This window comes from Tasmannia lanceolata, unplaced genomic scaffold (assembly GCF_043159265.1).
Source record: "Tasmannia lanceolata isolate RefF3 unplaced genomic scaffold, GAP_Taslan_0.1 ptg000007l, whole genome shotgun sequence".
Lineage (NCBI taxonomy): Eukaryota > Viridiplantae > Streptophyta > Magnoliopsida > Canellales > Winteraceae > Tasmannia > Tasmannia lanceolata.
In genome coordinates, this window is record NW_027518684.1 from 14,432,952 (window position 1) to 14,453,652 (window position 20,701).

At 37.1% G+C, this 20,701-nt stretch overlaps 2 protein-coding genes across 2 annotated transcripts; one reads left to right on the forward strand and one right to left on the reverse strand.

The window, feature by feature from the left end:
* Window positions 1-1,921: 1,921 nt before the first annotated feature.
* Window positions 1,922-8,495, forward strand: LOC143882028 (uncharacterized). Its single transcript, XM_077385408.1, has 5 exons — window positions 1,922-2,131; window positions 3,971-4,137; window positions 7,270-7,356; window positions 7,484-7,642; window positions 8,269-8,495. Exons 1-5 carry the CDS (start codon window positions 2,050-2,052, stop codon window positions 8,365-8,367), a joined length of 594 nt encoding a protein of 197 aa, XP_077241523.1. The 5' UTR covers window positions 1,922-2,049; the 3' UTR covers window positions 8,368-8,495.
* Window positions 8,496-10,312: 1,817 nt separating this feature from the next.
* LOC143882027 (putative serine/threonine-protein kinase PBL11) lies at window positions 10,313-16,871 on the reverse strand. The gene is made up of 6 exons (XM_077385407.1): window positions 16,629-16,871; window positions 13,847-14,151; window positions 13,629-13,764; window positions 11,732-11,868; window positions 11,521-11,644; window positions 10,313-11,029 (listed from the first exon to the last, which is right to left on the reverse strand). The coding sequence occupies exons 1-6, from the start codon at window positions 16,675-16,677 to the stop codon at window positions 10,608-10,610; spliced, it is 1,173 nt and encodes a 390-aa protein (XP_077241522.1). The 5' UTR covers window positions 16,678-16,871; the 3' UTR covers window positions 10,313-10,607.
* Between the last annotated feature and the right edge of the window lie 3,830 nt (window positions 16,872-20,701).

The following is a 20,701-nucleotide window of genomic DNA, read 5'->3' on the forward strand; positions in this document are numbered from 1 at the left end:
TCATGAAAACGCGGATAGTTTTGGGGGAAAAATTATAGGATTTGATGACTGATGAAGAAGGAATCCGATCAAAAGCTATAATTTTGAAAGATATTTTCATTATTACACACCCCAATGAGGTTGAAGTTATTTATAAAATCCTCCTATAGCAGTGGGATGTGTTTCTTACACTGATGTGCAGCGAGTGTTCCAGGAATAAAATTCTAGGAATATCCAAACAGAGCCTTAGGCAATAAAGAAAGTAACATTGAAATAATTTACAAGTACCCTGGTGATCATTCATTAACAAGATACAAGACATCTATCACAACAAATACTCTTAGAGCGCATTTGGCTACCAAGATTTTTTTTTTTTCATGGAATATTAGCTTACTCGGGGAGGGAGAGTGGGAGAGGAAAAGATATGGGAGGGACTGAATGAGGAGAGTGTCAGAGAAAAGCCCGAAAAAAACAAGGAAACAAAAAACTCTACTCAAAATGACTTTTTCTTTCTTTTTTTAGCCGCTTCTCATCCTTTATTCGACTACTCATTGGTGCCCCCTCAAGACTCTTTAGTCGAGCCCAGCCCAGTTGGTTCGTTTGGTTCGAATTAACATAACATTGACTCATTGAGTTGAGTCTCTTAATTTACCTAAAATAACCTTCAAATTTACTAAGATGCGCTTTTGGAAATGAGAAAATAAAGTATGTGCAGCTGCATAGATAAGCTATTTGTGCATGGGTATAAAAATTAGCCCTATTGGTTCATCTTTTTTGGGGATCCAAAGCATTCATTTGGAAGGCCCTTCCATGGATGGGAGTGTACAAAAAATCAACCCTATATAATCATCCTAACCCAATCAAAGTTGGAGGGGAAAATGGACAGACACTGTGGCCCCAAAAAATGGATCCCCCAAAAAATATGGCCCCATTATGCTTTTGGATCCCATGCAGAGATAAGGTATCTGTGCAGTTGCACATACTTTATTGTCTCTTTGGAAATATAATGACCAAATGTAATCGTAATATGATGATTTTATGGATGGATTTCAAGAATGTAACTTCAAGAGAAAGTTAAAAAGTAACAACAAATATTGACAAATCCCAGGGTATTGTCCATGGTTTTAAATTTCGGACTTATCCGAAACTGAATTTTCAGCCAAAACTCCATACTGCCTATCGAAATGCCGTTTTTTAAGGGTGAAATTTCTGCCAAAATTACCAAAATTTTGGCAATTTCGTACGAAATTCTGTAACCGAATAAAAATAATAATAATTTATAGCAAATTTCACCGAAATTCCCAAAATTTCGGATTTCGGTCGAAATTTAAAACCATGGTATTGTCCAATGCAGGGGATTTCGTTGCAATGACACCTACGTCATAGGATCCATCCAACCATTGGATCCCTTTTTACTTCACCACAAAATACTTTTTATCCCATGTGCCGCCCATGGGGCACTAGTGCCCCCCTACCCATCTTCTTGCCAAATTCTACCAAAATGGTAAATTTTTGGTAGAAGAATAGTGGAAAAGGTGTTGTCTTATTCTCTCTTCCCTCTTCCTCTCTCTTCACTCTTTATATTGATAATGACACACCTGCTTTTTCCACAACTCTCCTAGAGGACTACGGTGCAACCAATATCTACTTACCACGATTCTACTATTCTCCGAGTGGTAATTCTTGACATATGCTATGCCTTCCTCCTCCCTTTTGACTTCTTATTCCACTACTCTCCAACCACTCCGAGCAACCAAACATAGCCTATGCAAATAATCGGGCCAAATCCACAGGCCAATAGAATCGGATCCGGATTCTTGGTCGATTTGAGTCAGGCCCATTGACACCCTACTTTGGACAATGAAGATATTGGTGTGGACTATAAATTTTGGTAGTCCGGGGACTACTAATCCATGTCTAACAGATATATAATGCTTTGGCTTAGCAGATATTTGTGGCGGGTGGTGGATTTTCAAGCTCGTCACCAAACTAAGGAAAAAACAGATTTCTCAAATTCTGTATAAAAATTGGTTGATTTTATTTCTGGGTTTAAGCTTTGGAACATCTCTCATGGCTGTGGATTTGTGTCTCTCTGGTTCTCCTCCACCTTTGGTTTTAAACAGGCCATCTTCGCTCTTTAATAAATCTCCAAGTAAGTCATTTGAATTCTTATCCTGTCCTTTTTTCTCTTCTGGGTTTAATATTTTTGGGTTCTGGAACGAAATTTTAGACCTAAAATTTAATGAAATTTAGTGAAGCTTTATGCATCTCTGGTAAGTTTTGTCTGATTTTGTAATTTTTATTTTAATTTTTTTTGCACTGACTATGGAAAATTACAATTTACACCTTTGGTCTATTTCAAAAAAAAAAAACTAAAATCCTAACGACTATATTTCAATCACAATACTGGCATGTGAAATCACAGTATGTAGCCCCATTGGATCATTCCTTGAACCCTATTTATTACCTTTAGAATCTGATCTTTAACATTTGAAACTGGGTCAGCTCTATAAAATTTATGACTGGCTTGCTTTGTCCAAGACTTTCTATAAGGAACTGGCTATTTGCCCATAATTCCTAAACTGAATCTATTAGCTGTCGGATCCAAGTTGAGTCTAGTTATGTTGCTATAGTGAGTCAATATTAGATGAGACTGTTTGAGCCTTTGAGGCTTACACAAGTTCTTCAAGAATGTGCTGTAAGCCAATTGGTGAATTTAGAGACTTGAATTTTCAGTTAACTAATTGATTTAATGAGTGATTTAGACCCTTTGAATGAAACAATCAAGCAACGAAATGTAGGAAGATGTGTTCTGTTTAGATCTCTCTCTTAAATCAACGGGCACCATGCTCAATTGTTTGGTATTGATTGATTGTTTCCTACTTTTGGAAATCTGTTTCATTTAGCCTCTAACTCAATGGTCAAGGCTTTGTACTTCAACCTGTAGGTCAGGAGGTCAGAGGTTCAATCCCAGCTTATCTACCCACAAAAAAAATGTTTACAAGTCTTCAAAGCATTAATATATTGAGGGTCTATTAACTTATTCCTATTGCCCATCTATTCTAAGCTGTCCAACAGGCTTCCTTGAAGTTGTCAAAGTCTATTCTAGTTTCTGTTGACTCTTAAATATACTGTTTGAATTAGGCCATTATCATACACTGAAAAATCGACATGTTAATTAATTTAGCTTCATTTCTAAGAAGGTTTATAGGATGACTAACTATTTGTGAAGTTGGCAGAAAAGACATACTCATGAGTCATGACTCGTGACTCATGAGAAATATTCAGTTTTACTTCCTTGAAGTTGTTAAGTCTATTCTAGTTTCTGTCGACTCTTAAATATACTTTTTGAATCAGGCTATTGTCATACACTGAAAAATCAACATGTTAATTAATTTAGCTTCATTTCTAAGAAATTTTATAGGGTGACTAACTAATTGTGAAGTCTTCAAAAAGGACATACTCATGAGAAATATTGATTTTTTCATATGGATAACTTGAACCACGGGCCATTTCTAGCATGAATTGGTAACATTTGTTGGAGGAATCAAAAACATTTTGAAGATAGTTTTTCTATTGTTGTGTTGGAGATGGTAAGATTATAAATCTAATGATAAAACAAAAGGATGCCATTGAAATCCAACCAATTCATCCTTGGAATCCATTACGTCGGTTGTTTTCTTCTAAAAATCCTAACAGAAAATCCAATTCTGTGCTTTCTTCCACCATGACTAATTTTAGGAAGAGAACAAAAATTGGTTTTGCATCAACTCCTGTTACTGTTTTTCTTTCTTTTTTTGCTTGTTATCTTATAATGTTTCCAAGGCAAGCCCTACATCACCCAGCATGTTTAATTGCAATGTGGAAACAATCTCCTCCGAGCTTAAACACCTGATATTGGAACACAAGTAGTTGTGGTTAAGTATGCACTTTTTCTAACTATGGCTATTTTTTTCCCAATTAATGTGATACCTGGTAACTGTTTCCCCAGGCATAGTTACTTTGCAAAGATCATTTCCACCAGACTCTACTCCTTTCTCGAGAAAAGAAACTTCTAGTGTAATATCAAGGAAAGTTTTCACAAGGATCCCCAGAGGCTCTGATTCATCATCATCCGAAGTTAAAGATGATCCCAACACTTCTTCTGAACCAAAAAAGGCATGTATAAGCAACCTCAAAATGCTTCCACTTTTTTCTCATGTATTGCTTGTTTCCTTCATATGTTAGCTATACTGCTCGTGGTCTAATTTGGAAAATTATAGTCATATCTCTGGAATTGATGTTGATTTGTTTATGTAAGAAAAGTTCTGCCATTCTTTATGATGAAACAGTTATTTTCAACACGCAAGTTACTGAAGTATAAGTTTGTTAGATTTCAAATAATCTTCTTTAAAAGGTTCTGTTCTTACCATTATCATTATGCTGATATGCTTAAGATCAGCATCCGTACTGTAAAAGTGGAATCTAAATTTATTTAAAACAGGAGGATGTTGTTAGGGGTATGCATGGCAAATGGAAAATGTCATGTGTCTTATGAAAGTAGTGTTAAAGAATGTATTCACCAAGGGTTGTTTCATTCATATGTGCGTGTGTGTCTGTGTTTCTTACATTGTACTAAAGCCCCTCCAGTGCTAATAGGACTTGGATCTGACCATAAAAAGGTGCTTCTTCTTCTCAAGATGTCTTGGATATTCCAATCATTTTTATCTTGAAAACCCTAAGTTTGTCCTCTTCAAATGCACCATTGTTCTTTCCTTTGTTCATTTTGACTTCTCCTTTCTTTTCTTTTTTAGTCTTACTTTTCTCGTTTTTTTTGTCCAATCCTAATTTCTCCTCAATCAAAACCTCTTCTTCTTTTTGCAATCCTCCTCATTTTTTTGAATTCTCTTCACTTTTACTAACATGTACTTTCTGTGAAAGCTAGCAACCATAACTTGCAAACAGGCTCACATTAGCATGACCTGCGTAAGTAAGTAAGTCATTTTATATTGTAGCATCTTTTCACAAATTGTCACTTTTTTGGATCAAAACCTCATATTTTATTTACCTTACAGAATCAAAACTGGCCTCCTCGAATCCATCATTCTGCCTCATTTCTTTACCATGTATCTCATCAAACCCTATATTAACTCCTCTTTCTTTTATTCACATGGCCTCCTCTCACCCCACTTGCGTTTAGAAGATTTTAATAAGTGTGAAACAACCAATTACTCCAAAAGCTCAAGCCGTTGGAGATGGCACATGTGGTTCCCCTCACATGTGCCCCTCTTTTTTTTGGGTGGGCCTACACCTGACACATGTGGCCCCTCTTTTTGGGTTGGCCATTACATTTGGGTTTTTAATATCAAGGAGTTATGAACTCAGGGCAATTGCTCTGATACCATGTGAAATAACCAATTACTCCAAAAGCTTAAGCCGTTGGAGATGGCATTAATCTTTTATTCTTTAACAAGCAATGATCATCATGGATGTTGGTGCTGTCCCATTCAAACTTGCAATATTTTGATCTCTTGGTATGTCTTTGATCAACTTACTCTCTATGATCCTCCTAAAGTGCATATGGGTATGGGGCTAAAGATGTTCAAAATGATTTATGCAGCCACTATTATCTAGCGTTCCTTATATTATCTTTCAGCCTCAATCAGCAAATGATATGCAGCATGAAGTAAGGCCACGTTTGGATACCCAGAAGAAATAGATTTGGATTTCTCACATTTGCAGTTAAGATTGTGAACTGGATCAGATCCTTCGATTTCCAAATCAGCTACAACAGTGAAAAAAAATCCGATTTGCAAATCTGTTCTGCGAGACATTATTTGGAAATCAATATTTGTGGCAATTACCTTCACCCTCGCTGCTCCTCGACCTTGCTGCTGCAGCAGCCAGACGTCCCTCTCCCTCCCTCCTCCCTCGCCCCCTCTCTCTCATACAGCATGAGCATGAAGATGATTGATGTATTTTGTATCCAAAATTCAAATCCAAATCCAAATCCAAATACATGAGGTATCCAAATGTGGCCTAAATGACAATTTGGAGCAGCAAAATGATGGTTTGCAGTAGCAAAACCAATCCATAGTCGATGAAAATGATGATGATTATTTTCAACTGCAACAAACAAATAAATGGTTTTGAAGTTTCAGGTCCTAATTGATTTAAGAGCTTCAACTGATATTATTCAGCCCTCCTGAGCTTCAAAGAAATAGGGAAGCTGTGCATTAGGCGTTGACTGCAAAATTTAGAAAAATCCTGAGCCTGCATTGTTCATTGAGGCTAAGATGAATGTATAGGATGAATGCAGTTTATGAAAATGATATTTGGGGCATTGTTCCTAGACCAATATTTGGTTTATCCCAGATGGATTTACAAGGTAGAATACAATGGGGTAATTGATAGTCAGAATGATGGACTAGTTCCAAAAGCCTTAATAAAATTTTAGTTGAGGTCAAACAGAGCATTTGATTGCAAACCCATTAGAGAAACTAGTTCCAAAAGCTTTAATAAAATTTTGGTTGAAGTCAAACAGAGCATTTGATTGCAGCAAACCCATTCGAGAGACTACAGTGTCCTTCTAAGAGAAATATCTAGGCTTCAAACCAGAAATGAACAATCTGAGCAACCTACTCTGCTCCATTCTTCAAATTTGTTATGTTGTCTTGAAAACCTCCCAAGAAAATGGTCACATAGGTCCAAAGCAATCTGGAGACATCTGAAATTTAAGATGTCAAAGGCCTCTACGTGTCTTTTTTACTGTATCCTTTTAGGAGAAGTCAACAATCTATGTAAAGAGGGACATATTTCAGCACAGGAGCAGTCTCTTCTCTAAGTTCTGCTATTTGGTAGAGGAGATAGTACTTGAGTGTGCTAGGTTTTCCTTTACAGGCCTCATGCAATATGTCTCCTATATTTTTAGGGAAATGATTTCTGCGCTCCAAATTTTGTCCTGTAGTATTTAAAGGGCTGTCAGAGGAATATTACGGTTCTCAAAAAGCTCTTTTAAAGCTCTTTAAATACTACACGACAAACATCTGGAGCGCATGTTTATCAAAATATTGGAGCGCAGAAATCATTTCCCTATTTTTATTGTCTTTAGGCTTCGGCTTTTGTAATTTGAATTTTAAATGCATCCTTAAGTAGGACCAGATTGCGTAATTCCTATTATATTTTGCTTCACATGACAAAGAATAAACAATTGGGTTTACTTTTATTATACAGTTGCTTCTCATGAATTTTAGTTTCATTAGCAGGAATGAAACCACTCATATCTGAAATGTTATTTACTCCACTGCTTAGGTACCTTTTGGATACACAAGGAAAGATGTGTTACTGATTGGCCTTGGAGTAACTGTACTAGGCATTGGTCTGGAAAGCGGATTGGAGGTATCCATGTTCCTTTCTCAATGCATTTGATTGGCTTATGTTATTCTAATACTGTGACAGGTTCCCTTTGGTAATGCTGTAACAGATTCATTCTGAATATATTTTCCCTCTCATCTCTCCCATGCAGTTTGCTGGAGTTAATCCTTTACAGGCAGGCAATGTGGTCCAGTTGGTGATGGTCTTGGGATTAACAGTTGGGTGGATTTCTACATACGTTTTTAGAGTCTCTAACAAAGATATGACATATGCTCAGCAACTGCGGGACTATGAAGACAAAGTCATGCAGGTTCACAAACTTGCTTGTGCTTGAATTCCTATATTCTTCTGATCTTAGCTTGAATTTATGAATTTCTCAATTTTGCCCGTATCAACATCCCTTTTCCGCCATATCATTTTTTTTCTACTAAAGCTACCTACAATAGGGAGTCTATATTTTTCTCCTATGAAATGAGCAATCTGCCTATTTTGCTGTGAAACAGTCATTTGGTTTCAATTATTCTAGTAGGGATGACTGTATGCTTGTTTGATTAGGTAGAGAATTTTGAAGTATACCCTGTATTAGATGAGAACTATAGAATCACATCAGTGGAGAACTGGAGATCAAATTTCATAATTAGTGACATCTGTTAAACAACCAACTACTCCAAAAGCTTAAGCCATTGGAGAAGGCGTTATTTAATCTTTTATACTCTTAACACTCCCCCCTCATGTGTGGCCCTTCTCTTTTAGGGTTGTCCTAGACGTGGCACATGTGTCCCCCCTTTTTTTGGTTGGCTATTACATCTGAATTTTTGATATCAAGGAGTTTTAAACCCAGGACCTTTGAGCAATTGGTCGTTTCACAACATTCAAATTTTAGATTATTATTTTCTGCTGTTATTAGAAAAACCAATTCAATTCCTCCTCTCACAGAAGCGGCTAGAGGGACTAACAGAAGCGGAGCTGCAAGTATTGCTGGAGCAAGTTGAAGAAGAAAAGCAACGCCTAGCTAGCAGGGAGCAGGTCCAATGAAACACTTATCTTGTAATCACAGCCCTTTATTCATATTACATTCTCTTTGAACCATTGCTGAAACAGAGAGCTATATACTTCTGTACAGACTGATAATTCTAATATCTTATAAAACTGCTTCTCTTTGATGTTTTATTGTTTGACACCCAAAATCGCATGGGTTGTCCAGTTCTCTGAATTGCAATAGATGCATATGTTAACTCTAAATTTTGTTTTTCCATTTTAGTAAATTGAGATATAGTTTTCCTCACATTCATATCTGTGAAGATGGAACATGGAAGGTGACTATCTTTATCCTTATTTGGTGCATGTAATCCAATACTGGCTGATGCTTTTGCTTTACTGTTCTATTGAATTAGAAGAATAATTGTAACAGCAACAGGAGTGATTCATTAGTTTGAATGATCAAATGTGGGAATCACTTAAGCAATACTCATGCTTGTTATTATGTTGTAAATAGACGATTCAATTAAGAATCGAACTATGAACTAATGTGTACGGTCACCTGTAAGATCAATTGTTTACAGTCACCATTAAATATGCATGATTGGTACCATTGAACTGTTGAACCCTCATGAGATGACCCACATGGTTTTGATGAAAATTTTTTTCAGGGAATATTATTTCCCAAGTGGTAAGAGATGGGGTAGAAAGAGTGGGAGAGGGAGAGAATTTGAGGGGGCAGCAGTGATGAGATGGTGCTAAGTGGCTGAAAAATAAGAAAAAAATACACTCTATTTAGAGTAGAGTTTTTATTTTCCCTGTTTTCTGCCACTTCTTACCCTCTCCTCAATCCTGACATCACAATTTTCTCCTCTCACACCCTCCTTAACCCTCTCCTGCCACTGGATTAACTAGTATTCCGTGGAAAAAATTTCATGGCTGCCAAACATTGCCTTTATGTCAAGAAGCTTGAATTTTTTTTTGAGATCCCTTTGTTGTAGAAGTTTTTCAGCTGGGTTACAATCCAATGACTGATTTTATGTGTTGAGCTTGGTCTTGTGTTGGTTTGTAGAGGTATAATTTGATTTGTTTAAGCTATGTTGCATGCAAGTGCAATGTCAATCATCAACTCATCCAACTCAAGTTGGCTTCACCTTGATAGCAGCAGTGCCAATGGAAATCAGCTGGATCCAAATTGTATCCATTGGATCTATATCTTAAGGTCCGAAATTATCCTGGATAGTGTCCTAGACGTAGCCACAAAATCCAGTGGAGCGTCCTAGATCCGAATTGAGCTCACCAATGTACAAAAATATCCTTCATATATATTTTTATTTATCGATGTCTATTCATGAGAGGTATATTTGTAACGTTCAACAACCCCACTCAAAATAACTAACTTTTTTTTTTAAGGTTTCTTGTTTTGATGAGATTCTCCTCTCTCCAAGTTTCTTCTTTCTTTCTCTCTTAACCCCTGTATACTATGTAGGTAGGATATAGGACACTCTCCCAGCATGGATAGGCCAAACTTTAGTTTAATTAAAATGAACTTTTCCTTTCTTCTTTTATGTTTTCTGCCAATTGGAAAACTTCAGCATCAGTCTCAGCACCATCTGGGCAAGATTAAAGCGTGGTGTAGGCACCATTTGATGGTGATAAGATTCACCCATACTGAACTTTTGTTATGGGTATTGTCATGCAAGATCCTCTCAGGTGTTTTAAATAAACAAGTTAGGGAGAGTGATATTTTAGCTCTTTTACACTGGTACTTTCTTTCTTTTCTGCAAATGGGGCTCTGATTTTTGTGCTGGGCAAGAGAGAGAGAGAGAGAGAGAGAGAGAGAGAGAGAGAGAGAGAGAGAGAGTATGTACAAAAAATTGGATTGAGCGTGAACATGTTTGAAAGAATTATAACATGAAAGATGCAGGTATAACAAGGATACAGAGAGAACTGAGCACACCATAGTTAAAAAGAATTATAACATGAAAAGGTATAACAAGAACACAAAGAGGCTTCGATAGCCGAATAGATGTTTCAAATGGGTACAGGATATGTTCCATACAAGTACGGAGCCTGTACTTTTATCTGTATACAAGTGGTATTTTGCCTACCCATTGAAAAATGATACAGACATATGTCAAACAAGTGGAATATATCTCAAAATCTTGTCTGATACATCAGTTTCAAATGTGAGAAAACCTGTACAAGTGGCAATATGCCTCACTAGATCCGGGCATCAAAGCATACAGACCACGTTGAGTTACCATCGCAATTGCCTTGTGATTGTAGTTTGAATCCTATAAAGCTTTGATGGTGGGACTCTTGGGGTGTGTCTTGTACTTGCAATTTGATTGCCTGTCTTCATGCTGTTCAAGCTTAGAGTGTGTGGGAGTTCGAGCTCTTTGAGCGTCCCTTGATATTGGGAGTTCCTCCAATGTCATAAGAACATCTTTCATAATGGGCCTATACCTGGGTTCTGTATGAAGGCATTGAAGAGCCAGGGCACCTACTGTCTGGGCTCCTTTCTTTGAGTACTGACCTTCCAATCTTGTATCCATGATTCTTAATACTTTTCTGTTTTCGGTTAAAAATGGCTTCGCCCAATCGACCAGTGTTTCTTCATTGCTACCTCTCTCTTCGTCCACTGCCCGTCGTCCTGACAACAATTCTAACAGCACAACTCCAAAGCTGTAGACATCGCACTTCACAGTCAAGTGGCCTGGTTTGAAACAATTTGATATGAGAGAGAATAACACCAGCCACGCCAAATATATTAACCATATTATGATTTTAAAAAAGTAAAATTTGAGAATTAATGAACCATATTATGATGTAAAACAAGTAAAATTTGAGAATTAATGAACCATATTATCATGCAAAACAAATAAAATTTGAGAATTAATTAAAACATTTTGGCAAGTCCACGAATCGTCTGAGGTTTGCTGAATCTGATACTGGATACCAGTGTTAGATTCTGACACTCAGTATCCGTACTGATGCAACATAGCATGTAGTATATTCAGCAGAAAAGTCATGCCTCAATGCAATTGAGTGAGCCTGCAATAATGCCAGTTTAGGGAAGTTTGACATGAACAGGATAGGAATAAAAGTATCCTCGAGTATTTTGCAAGGTAAGAATACTTTGATACAGTGTTATCTTATCAAGTTAAAATGTGTTTATATTCTTTGAACAGAGGGAGGTAAAATAACCTGTAGCAATATATTCTGGAGCTGCATAACCATGAGTTCCCACGATTCTGGTCGAAATGTGAGTATCATCTCCAGTAGGTCCATCCCTTGCCAAGCCAAAATCTGATAGCTTTGCAGTGAAATCCTGCAATTGTGTTCCAAAAGGCTCATAAAGTACTGAACAGAAATAGACTAGTACACTGATACAAATACGTCCTTTTGTTTAGCATACCGAGTCAAGGAGAACATTTGAAGCCTTTAAATCGCGGTAGATTACGCGGGCTGGTAAATTATGTAGGAATGATAATCCCCTAGCAACACCTACGGCGATATTGATCCGTGTGATCCAAGACATTGGATGAACACTTTCTACAGGAGAGAAATTCGCCCGTCAATAATATGTTTCATAAGTTATCTATAGCACATAAGGGAGATACTAATACAAATGTAATAGACAATCCAACACAGAACACAGTCAGCAATGTATAAATTTTGATGAATGAGACATAGATGATGCATTCAAATGAATGAGATATAGATGGTCAATGCAATGAATAAGATGTGTGGAACTTTAATTAATGTGGGTATCACCATAAAGATTGGAGTGTGTTTTCTGTGGATAGTGGAGATCTCTTTGTCCACAATCTACGTCTTTCATGCAACCTCAAGATGAGAGGAGACAAAATAAAAACTGGGTGATTTATTAAAAGGAGACAAAATAAAATGATTCAAAAGCAAGGTGTATTGCTAACTCACTTAACAACTTCAAAACTAACTATGGAAACAACAAACATGTGCTGAAAATAGAATTTTTATGTCCTTTCACAACCAATTACAATCCATGTTTAGAAACTCCCCGACTCAATCATTGATTGACTCACACCAGAGTCAACCAATTACAACCCTCGTCCAAGTCCATGTTTCCCATACCGAATCAACGGAAGCTTCTTTGACTTGCCAAGTTAATAAAAATTTGACCTGTGTCAATCAGTGACTCTCGGAGTCAACTAGGTTCTACCTTGCAGTATCGTCACAAATATTTTTAGGGAATTTCTCAGGAAGGGTGTATCTCGTGATATATACATTTTTTTTTTTTTTTTTCATATTTGTATTGAGAATAACTGGAAAATAAAATATTTAATATAAAATGTTAAAGTATAAAAGATAAGTAACGCCTTTCTCCAACAGCTTAAGCTTTTGGAGAAGTTGGTTAGTTAACATGGTATCAAAGCCAAAGGTCTCGAGTTCAAACCTCCCCGATAGCAACAATCCACATGCAATGGTCGGCCCAAAGTAGGACCACATGTGCCACGTGTTTGCCAAGTGGGTCACACGTGCGGGGCAGTGTTAAAGTATAAAAGATAAATAACGCCTTTCTCCAACAGCTTAAGCTTTTGGAGAAGTTAGTTAGTTAACATAAAATATAAAATCTAAGAACAAAATGAGGAAAACAAATAATATTGCAAAAATTTTGCAAAATTTGTGGTATGTAAAAAAAAAATGTGAAGATATCTCAATGTGTTTTTCAGAATCTTTGGAAAATCTTGTGATTTTCTTTGTATCAAAATATCACTATATATTTGAAAATATAGGAGATGTTTATAGCTATGCTTGCCAAGAGTTCTAGTCCAAGTTTCTAAACACTGGTTTTTAGATTACACATAATAGCATGGCGTCAACTATAACAATTGGCCAGTCTCTCTCTCTCTCTCTCTCTCTCTCTCTCTCTCTCTCTCTCTCTCTCTCTCTCTCTCTCTCTCTCTCTCTCTATATATATATATATATATATATATATATATATATATATATATATATATCACAAACACTGAGACACACTCTTGGTAAAGCATTAATTTACCCTGTATATATTATTGGTGATATCCTGTTCACAGAGTTATCCGAAATTACATATAATGTCCTACAAATACAGTAATAGAAAGGAATTATGCGAAGTTATATGCCATGTGGTACAACGGATACAATACAGCTTGGGCTCGAATGTTTTGTACGGTCCTACATTAGCTTAATAAAAGCTTTCTACTACTTTTCATTTAATGATTTAAACATTATGGCGAATGCTGTTGAAAAATCAAGCATTCAAAGACTAAACAAGAAACCAATTTACTTACTTCTGAATAAATGGTTCTCCAAACTGCCTCTTGGCATAAATTCATATACTAGGAGTCTGTTTTTGGACTCTGAACAGTATCCAATGAGCCTCACAAGATGTTCATGGTGAAGCTGCCCCAAATAGTTAACTTCTGCCTGGCAGCATGAAAATGTTAAACTAAAATCAGGTTTGCATAAGGCAGAGAAAAGTAATAAAATGGGTCCTTAGGAAACATACAAGCCATTCCCTGTGGCCTTGGAGGCCCTCTTGTTTGAGTTTCTTAACAGCCACAACAATGCCAAGTCCAGGTTTGGTAGGAGCAAGCGTGTTCTCATCGATCCATCCTTTGAAAACACACCCAAATCCCCCTTCTCCGAGGAAGCTATCAGGGCGGAAATTTCTCGTGGCATTTTTTAGATCATGGAAGGTAAAGGACTTTAAAGTGACCAAGGATGATGGATCACTATTAGACGTTGAACGGGAGCTTTCATTTACACCGGCAGATGGTCCTGGGCTAGAAGAGTTCAAAGGCCTTGGAAACTCTGGAAAAAAAAACATGTGAAGAGGAGAGTTTCTCTCAGAAGATGAATACTTCAAAAATGCTAATCTATGTTCCACATAAAACTCAACTTCAAATTTATATAATGTATCTGGCAGCTAATGCATGAGTCCTAAATGAGGAGAGCGAAATAGAAAAGAAAAGATGTAATGCATGCTTAGATTTAAGACAGTACACTCATACAACAATGATGAAATGTCCAAAATACACATTGCTTTGAGAATGTCTAAATCTGAATTCAGTCCTAAAAATGAAGATAAGCCTTCTTTAGTTGTATCTAAATAACCCAGATGTTGTTGACTGACTATTAAGAATTCTATTGTACTCGATATAGAGAGATAAACCATAAATCTGTAAACGTGTGATCACAAGTTTTCTTGGTTCTCCTAGTTTGTGCCTAAATGTAAAAGGTATCTCTACAAACATATGCTGTAAGATGTTTACAATCTAATATTGTCATGAATGTTTGAAATGGCACAACATTAAAACATTATTTTCTCTTGATTAATCAAGAGATTCATTGTTAAACAGTAGAAGAAAGAGAAATATGATAGTATAAAGGGCATTCTAGCTGAGTAAGAAGTTAAGCTATCTTAAAGCTCCTATTATATTAGCCATTTCTGTAAACAATTATATATGCATTTTATTTTACGGCTAAAATTATGTATGCGAATGGGTATGGTAGTTTTGCAGAGATATTTTAACTTTCGGAATTTAGAAACAAATACATTGATTGGTTCCTGAACAAGCATTAAAAGTGCTTTAAATCGATAGATGTCGCTGATAAATCAAAAACCCAAATTAAAGAATGGGATCTCAAATGTAGGCGTAGAACAAAAAAAAGAGAGGGAAATACCATGGTCATTCCATGGTAGTTGTCATTTTAAAATTAAAAAGTTTCAATCGAGTAGCTAAGATAATCTGAATTTTCTCAAACTGAAAACTGTTTCCAACTTTCCTTTAATTTTCTGCAACAGCACTTTAACGTGTTCAAATTGATCCAATTTGTTCTAAGAACAACATTCCTATGGCCCAACAGAGCAGCTTCTAAATGCTGAATTACTAGTAACACCTAAGTTAGTTACAATATCAAAGATATCCAGACATCAAATAAATATCTAGAAATAATTGAATTCCTATGTGACACAGGTTTTGAGAAGACAAGTAGGCCTTAAGCTTTCTTTGATCTTCAAAATAATATTAGCTGGGGACTCTTGTTTGGCAAGCAAGAAAAGAAAATTTACAATAAGCCCCCTCCTGCAGTACGCATGCGCCCCGCTTTTAACGTGATTTGACGTCAAAAAGCGTTAAAGTTGCCCACTGTGCATGCCTGCTGCGCGGGCGCGGGGGGGGGGGGGTTGAAAATATCATCTCCCTTATAGAAACCTTCAAATAGTGATCCAATCAAAGCAATGGTGTATCTTCTCTATCCATTGCAAAAACTTGTGAATTAAAGGGATCGGACAAAAGATCAGTTAGAAAATCCAATTAAGAGCAATGAAGAGAATGCAGATTTACAGATACATAAACAGGTAGAGCGAAAAATACAAATTTCTAGGTCATAATTCCATACACAAACAGCTGATCAAAAGAAGATGGAAAATGAGAGAACCCATGTTTCTGTAGCTGGAATTAAAAAAATTAAGAAAGGAAAATAACACAAAAATAGAGCAAGAAACTTTCGCCCAGCCAAGAAAAGAAGAATAATCCATTTTTTTATCCTCTCCAACCAAATTAACCACAATTTAATAGAAAAACAACCCAAATAAAAGCCCCAAGAACCAAAGGCATCCAAATCCTCCGTTTGCCAGTGAGAAACAGATTATTCTGTACCAGAAAAACAGCAAAATGAAAAGGAAGAAGAAGAAAGTTAGCACAAAAGCTTCAAAATTTTCCAAAGTCTTTTCATGATCACTAATTAAAATTAATAACTTCATAAGCACCAAAAAGAAAAAAACATCAAATAGCTCAAAAACACCGAAATTTCAATCTCACCTACAACAAAATGACCATAATTCATACCTAAACATCAAAAAAAAAAATGTAAACACCCAAATACAAAGAGATTAACAAAAAAGAAATAGAACAAAACTGAAAAGGCCTATTTATAACACCAATAAAGAAACTCATTATTCAATACCAATAACAAAGAACAACACAGACATAGTGTTGAGCACAATAGCTCCAAAAATCCATCCATTCTCTTGATACAGTTAAGTCCATAACTTTGTTCAGACAAGAAAGAACAAAACAAAAAATAAAAATAAACCATAACCAAGAGACCAAATTAAAAAAAAAACCCATAAAAAGGACAAAAGAAAAGAAGAAAAAAACCCAGAACTTCACACACAACTTGCAGAACAAAATCATTCAAATGGCTATGAAACTTCCAACCTTCATATATTAATCTAAAAAAACACAAAAAAAAAAAAAAAAAAAAATCTTAAGAAAAAAACTCACCAGAAGTAACATGTGCACATCTTGCAGGTCTGTAACACAAATTTCCCATTGAATCAGAGACTAAAATTTTACAAAAAAAAATGGGAAATAAAAAACTTGGAAAGACTTACAAAGAAAGAAGCTCTAAAGATCATCATATACTACTCAAGGCGAAGTCTTAAGGGAAAAAAAAAAGGCCTGTCCCACAAAATAAGTTTTCAATTTTCTTGACTTAATCCAACTATCCAAGAGGTCGTGTTGTACATTGGTTTGGAAATTCAAAGCTATGACCGAAAGTTTTTTTTTGGATTTTCTGAGATTTCTCGTTTCCTGGGAAATTCGAGCTGCTGTTGTAAATTTTCTCGTTGGAACCGTTCAAAATGGGTATTGACAAATTCGCACTCCCCTCTAGGATGATTCACTCCACTGTAACATGAATTGACGTCAGAAAGCATTAAAGGCTGACGTTTTTTGACGTTAAAAAGTGTTACGTTAAAGGAGTGCGAATCATCATCTTATAGGGGGTGCGAATTTATCATCTCATTTCAAAATTTGCCCAATTATTAGGAGCTTGACCTATCTTTTGGAGAAAGAAAATGTAAAGAACAGGAAACACTATTTTCCGATTTACAGGGGAAAAAGGGGACGGTAGAATGGAAAATTGACCGAAATGCCCACATCGTGATCTTTAAATTACTTGTTGTCGACAGTCATGAACCATAAACTAACACGGTTTAACATTACCAAATTACCCCTCACCTCTTCCATCGCATTTTTTTCCATTGAAAATGAAATTTCCTACATTTGGTAACTCATTTTCCATGAATTTAAAAAAAAAAAATTGAAAATTTCCTTATTCTCGGACCCCGGATATTATTCCATGGTATTCTTGTCCATTATCCAAACACTCACTTAAGCCCCTATTTGTGTTGCAACGGAAATTCTTTGGAAAAGTTTGGAAAGGAAAATTATTTCTAAAAATACCCTCTTCACTCGAAAAATGATAACTTGAACCAACCCGACCCAATTTTTATTTAGAATGATATCCCTCTAAATTGGGATTTGCTAGTGTACATCGCAAAAGGCATTTCGCCGATGGTCTGTTGCATGTGAGGGCAGCCACACTGGCTCACCTTTCAGCAGATATTGTCTTCATTAATGAATTGGCTGCCCTTACATAACAGACCATCTGTGAAATGCCTTCTGTGATGGACGTTAGCAAACGCCCTCTAAATTATCCATAATTATATAATTTCCCTCTAAATCATGGAAAGAAAGAAAAAATTCCCAAGAAAATTGTAGTTCATAGTGTGGGGAAATCTTAAGGAAGGGATATGGAAGATAGAAGATAGTATCTCAAGATCTAACACCATACATGTGTGGCCGTGTAGGGCATGAATTGGATGGCCAGGATTATTTGGTTGGAGTCAATGAACAAATGCACAATGTGGGCTTGTCGCAAGGGGTGCAACTCGGGTCGGGTTGAAGCCAACCCTAACCCAACCCGAGATAGCATTCTCTCAACCCTAACCCAACCCAACCCGAACCTCAGGTTGAGGATGGTCAACCCTAACCCAACCCGCCTCCAAATCGGGTCGGGTTGGTTTCAGGTTGAGTCGGGTTCATCTCGGACCAAATAGAAAAATACAAAGGAAAAAAACATAATTCTGAAAATATATGAGAAAACTAGAGGACAATGGTCGGGTCGGATTGCCAAGGCCTCAACGCTAATCCAATCCGAAATGAAATCGGGTTGGCTTTTCCCAACCCTAACCCAAACCAACCCGAGAAAATACCATCCCAACCCAAGCCAAAATCAGATTGAACCCGTCGGGTTCGGGTTGAGCCCGACCCAAGTTGCATCCCTTTGTCACTCGAAGATCCATGTGTGAAACTTGAGTTGGCCCACTCACGTAACTTTAGCATGATCTGGATCGTTCATCTAGTAAGCGTCCCTGTTTGTAGGGATGACATAACCGAAAAGCCACAAATAGTTTGCTCTTAACAATTTAACAAGATAACTTAAATGTGGATTGTTACACATTTGTTTTTAGCATTCCATTTTCAAGTCCCATGGTTGAATGGCTAAGATTTGTAAATTTCGGAGGGAAAATTACATTTACACCCCTTCTAGTTGCTGACACATCCACTTCTACCCTAGTTTAAAACTTGACAACTACACCCCCTATAGTTTCAATTTGTACTAGTTTCTGACACATCCACTTCTACCCTAGTTTAAAACTTGACAACTACACCCCCTATAGTTTCAATTTGTATAAGGTAGGCACTCTCAGTTGACGGTTCATCCACAGATTGAAGGGTTAGGATGATCCGATGGAGCTGATTTTTTAGGCACACCCTATCTATGTTAGAGTCCATCAAATGAACGCTTTGGACCATCCAAACAATGTGGGCCCACTTATTTTTGGTAGTGTTTGGATTCGGGTATGGGCCCACATTGTTTGGATGATCCTGTCAGTTAATGTTGGGATCCTTTGGACTATAAGGCCGCTGCGATCCATTGACACCCTTAGGCTCTATTTGGATTGCAAGTATGTTTTGGAAAAGTTTGGAAAGGAAAAATATTTCTAAAACTTCCCACTTTTATACCAACCAAAAAAGATAACTTGAAACAACCCTGTTCAATATTTAATCAGAGGGATAGAAAAAAATTTCCAAGAAAATCATTTCGGTCAGAATTTTTTTTCTTGCAAGCCAAAAGCGGATTTGGGGCCCATTTGACACGCGGCAAAATAGGGTAGAAGTAGGGCTTTATGTAAATTTGGTAAAGGATAGGGGCATTCCTGTAAAGCAAGTTATACATGCATGAACACGAAGTCGAAGACCGTTGGGAGACGAGAGGCGAACTAGTTTAAAATTGTCCATAGGGATTTGTGGAATTTCATTATCTCCTCAAAATATCACGAGTCAATGCAAGAAAACGTCAACATTTCAGAAATTCATGGGATAAACTGATCCAAGGGCTCAGATCATGCAAGAAATGGTCAAAATGTAACCAAATACGCGGGATAATCTAATCCAACGGCTCAGATCATATGATAAGTGATTATGGCCATAACGTTGAGCTTGTGTGCAACTGCATCCAGACCTTTCATTTGGTGGATACTACATTGAGTGGGCCCAGGTTTGAAATTTGTAATACAACGTGGGACGTCAATTATTACCTAGTGGGTCCCACCTCTCATTGATCGATCAGCAGTTATAATTCCAAAAAGGATATTGCTAGGGTCCATCGCAGAAGGCATTTCGCGGCTGGTCTGTTGCATGCTGCACCACCCACCTCGTGAACAAAGAAATACACCTGTTGTCTTTATTCACGAGGTGGCTGGTCTGGCATGCAACAGACCAGCTGCGAAATGCCTTTTGTGAGGACCCTAGCAAATCCCTTCCAAAAATTTAATACTTGATAAATAGAGGGGGTGCTGTTATCAAAATATTGGAGTGCGGATCATCATTCCTATTTTGTTGTGCCAGTTACCTGGGGTCGTTCGCCTGTCAGATGTATTTCTTTTGTTCCATAACATTTGACTGACTTGTTCTTAGTCTACAGTAGCTTGTATAGATTGACATTAGCGGGAGGGAATTTTTCTAAAGGTATTGTAAGGCCAATTTCATAGGATGATCCAAACCGTTCATTTGTTGGGTCACAACGTAAATTGGTTGTGCTCCAAATATCATTTCCATTGTAGGATCATAACCCTCCGATCTGTACAAGGATTGCGCATTGGACTCAACCCGAACCCAATGGGTTTGACCCGATTTTAGCTCGGGTCCGGGTTGATGTTTCCATGGTTTGGGTTGGGTAAAGCCAACCTAATTCGATGTTGGCTTGGGTTAAGGTTGAGGCCTTGTGCCAACCAACTTGATCCCATCCTTCAATTTTATCGCAGTCGCAAGTTTCAAAATCTTAATGTTTTATGTTTTGTGTTTTTCCATTTTTATCCTCATGACCCTAAACTCGGTTTGACTTGGGCTAGGGTTGGCGTCAAGGGGACCCAACCGGCCCGAGTTGCACCTCTAGATGTGGTCATGGAAGAAGGACACACTCAACCATCTTCCTCATATGGAAATTT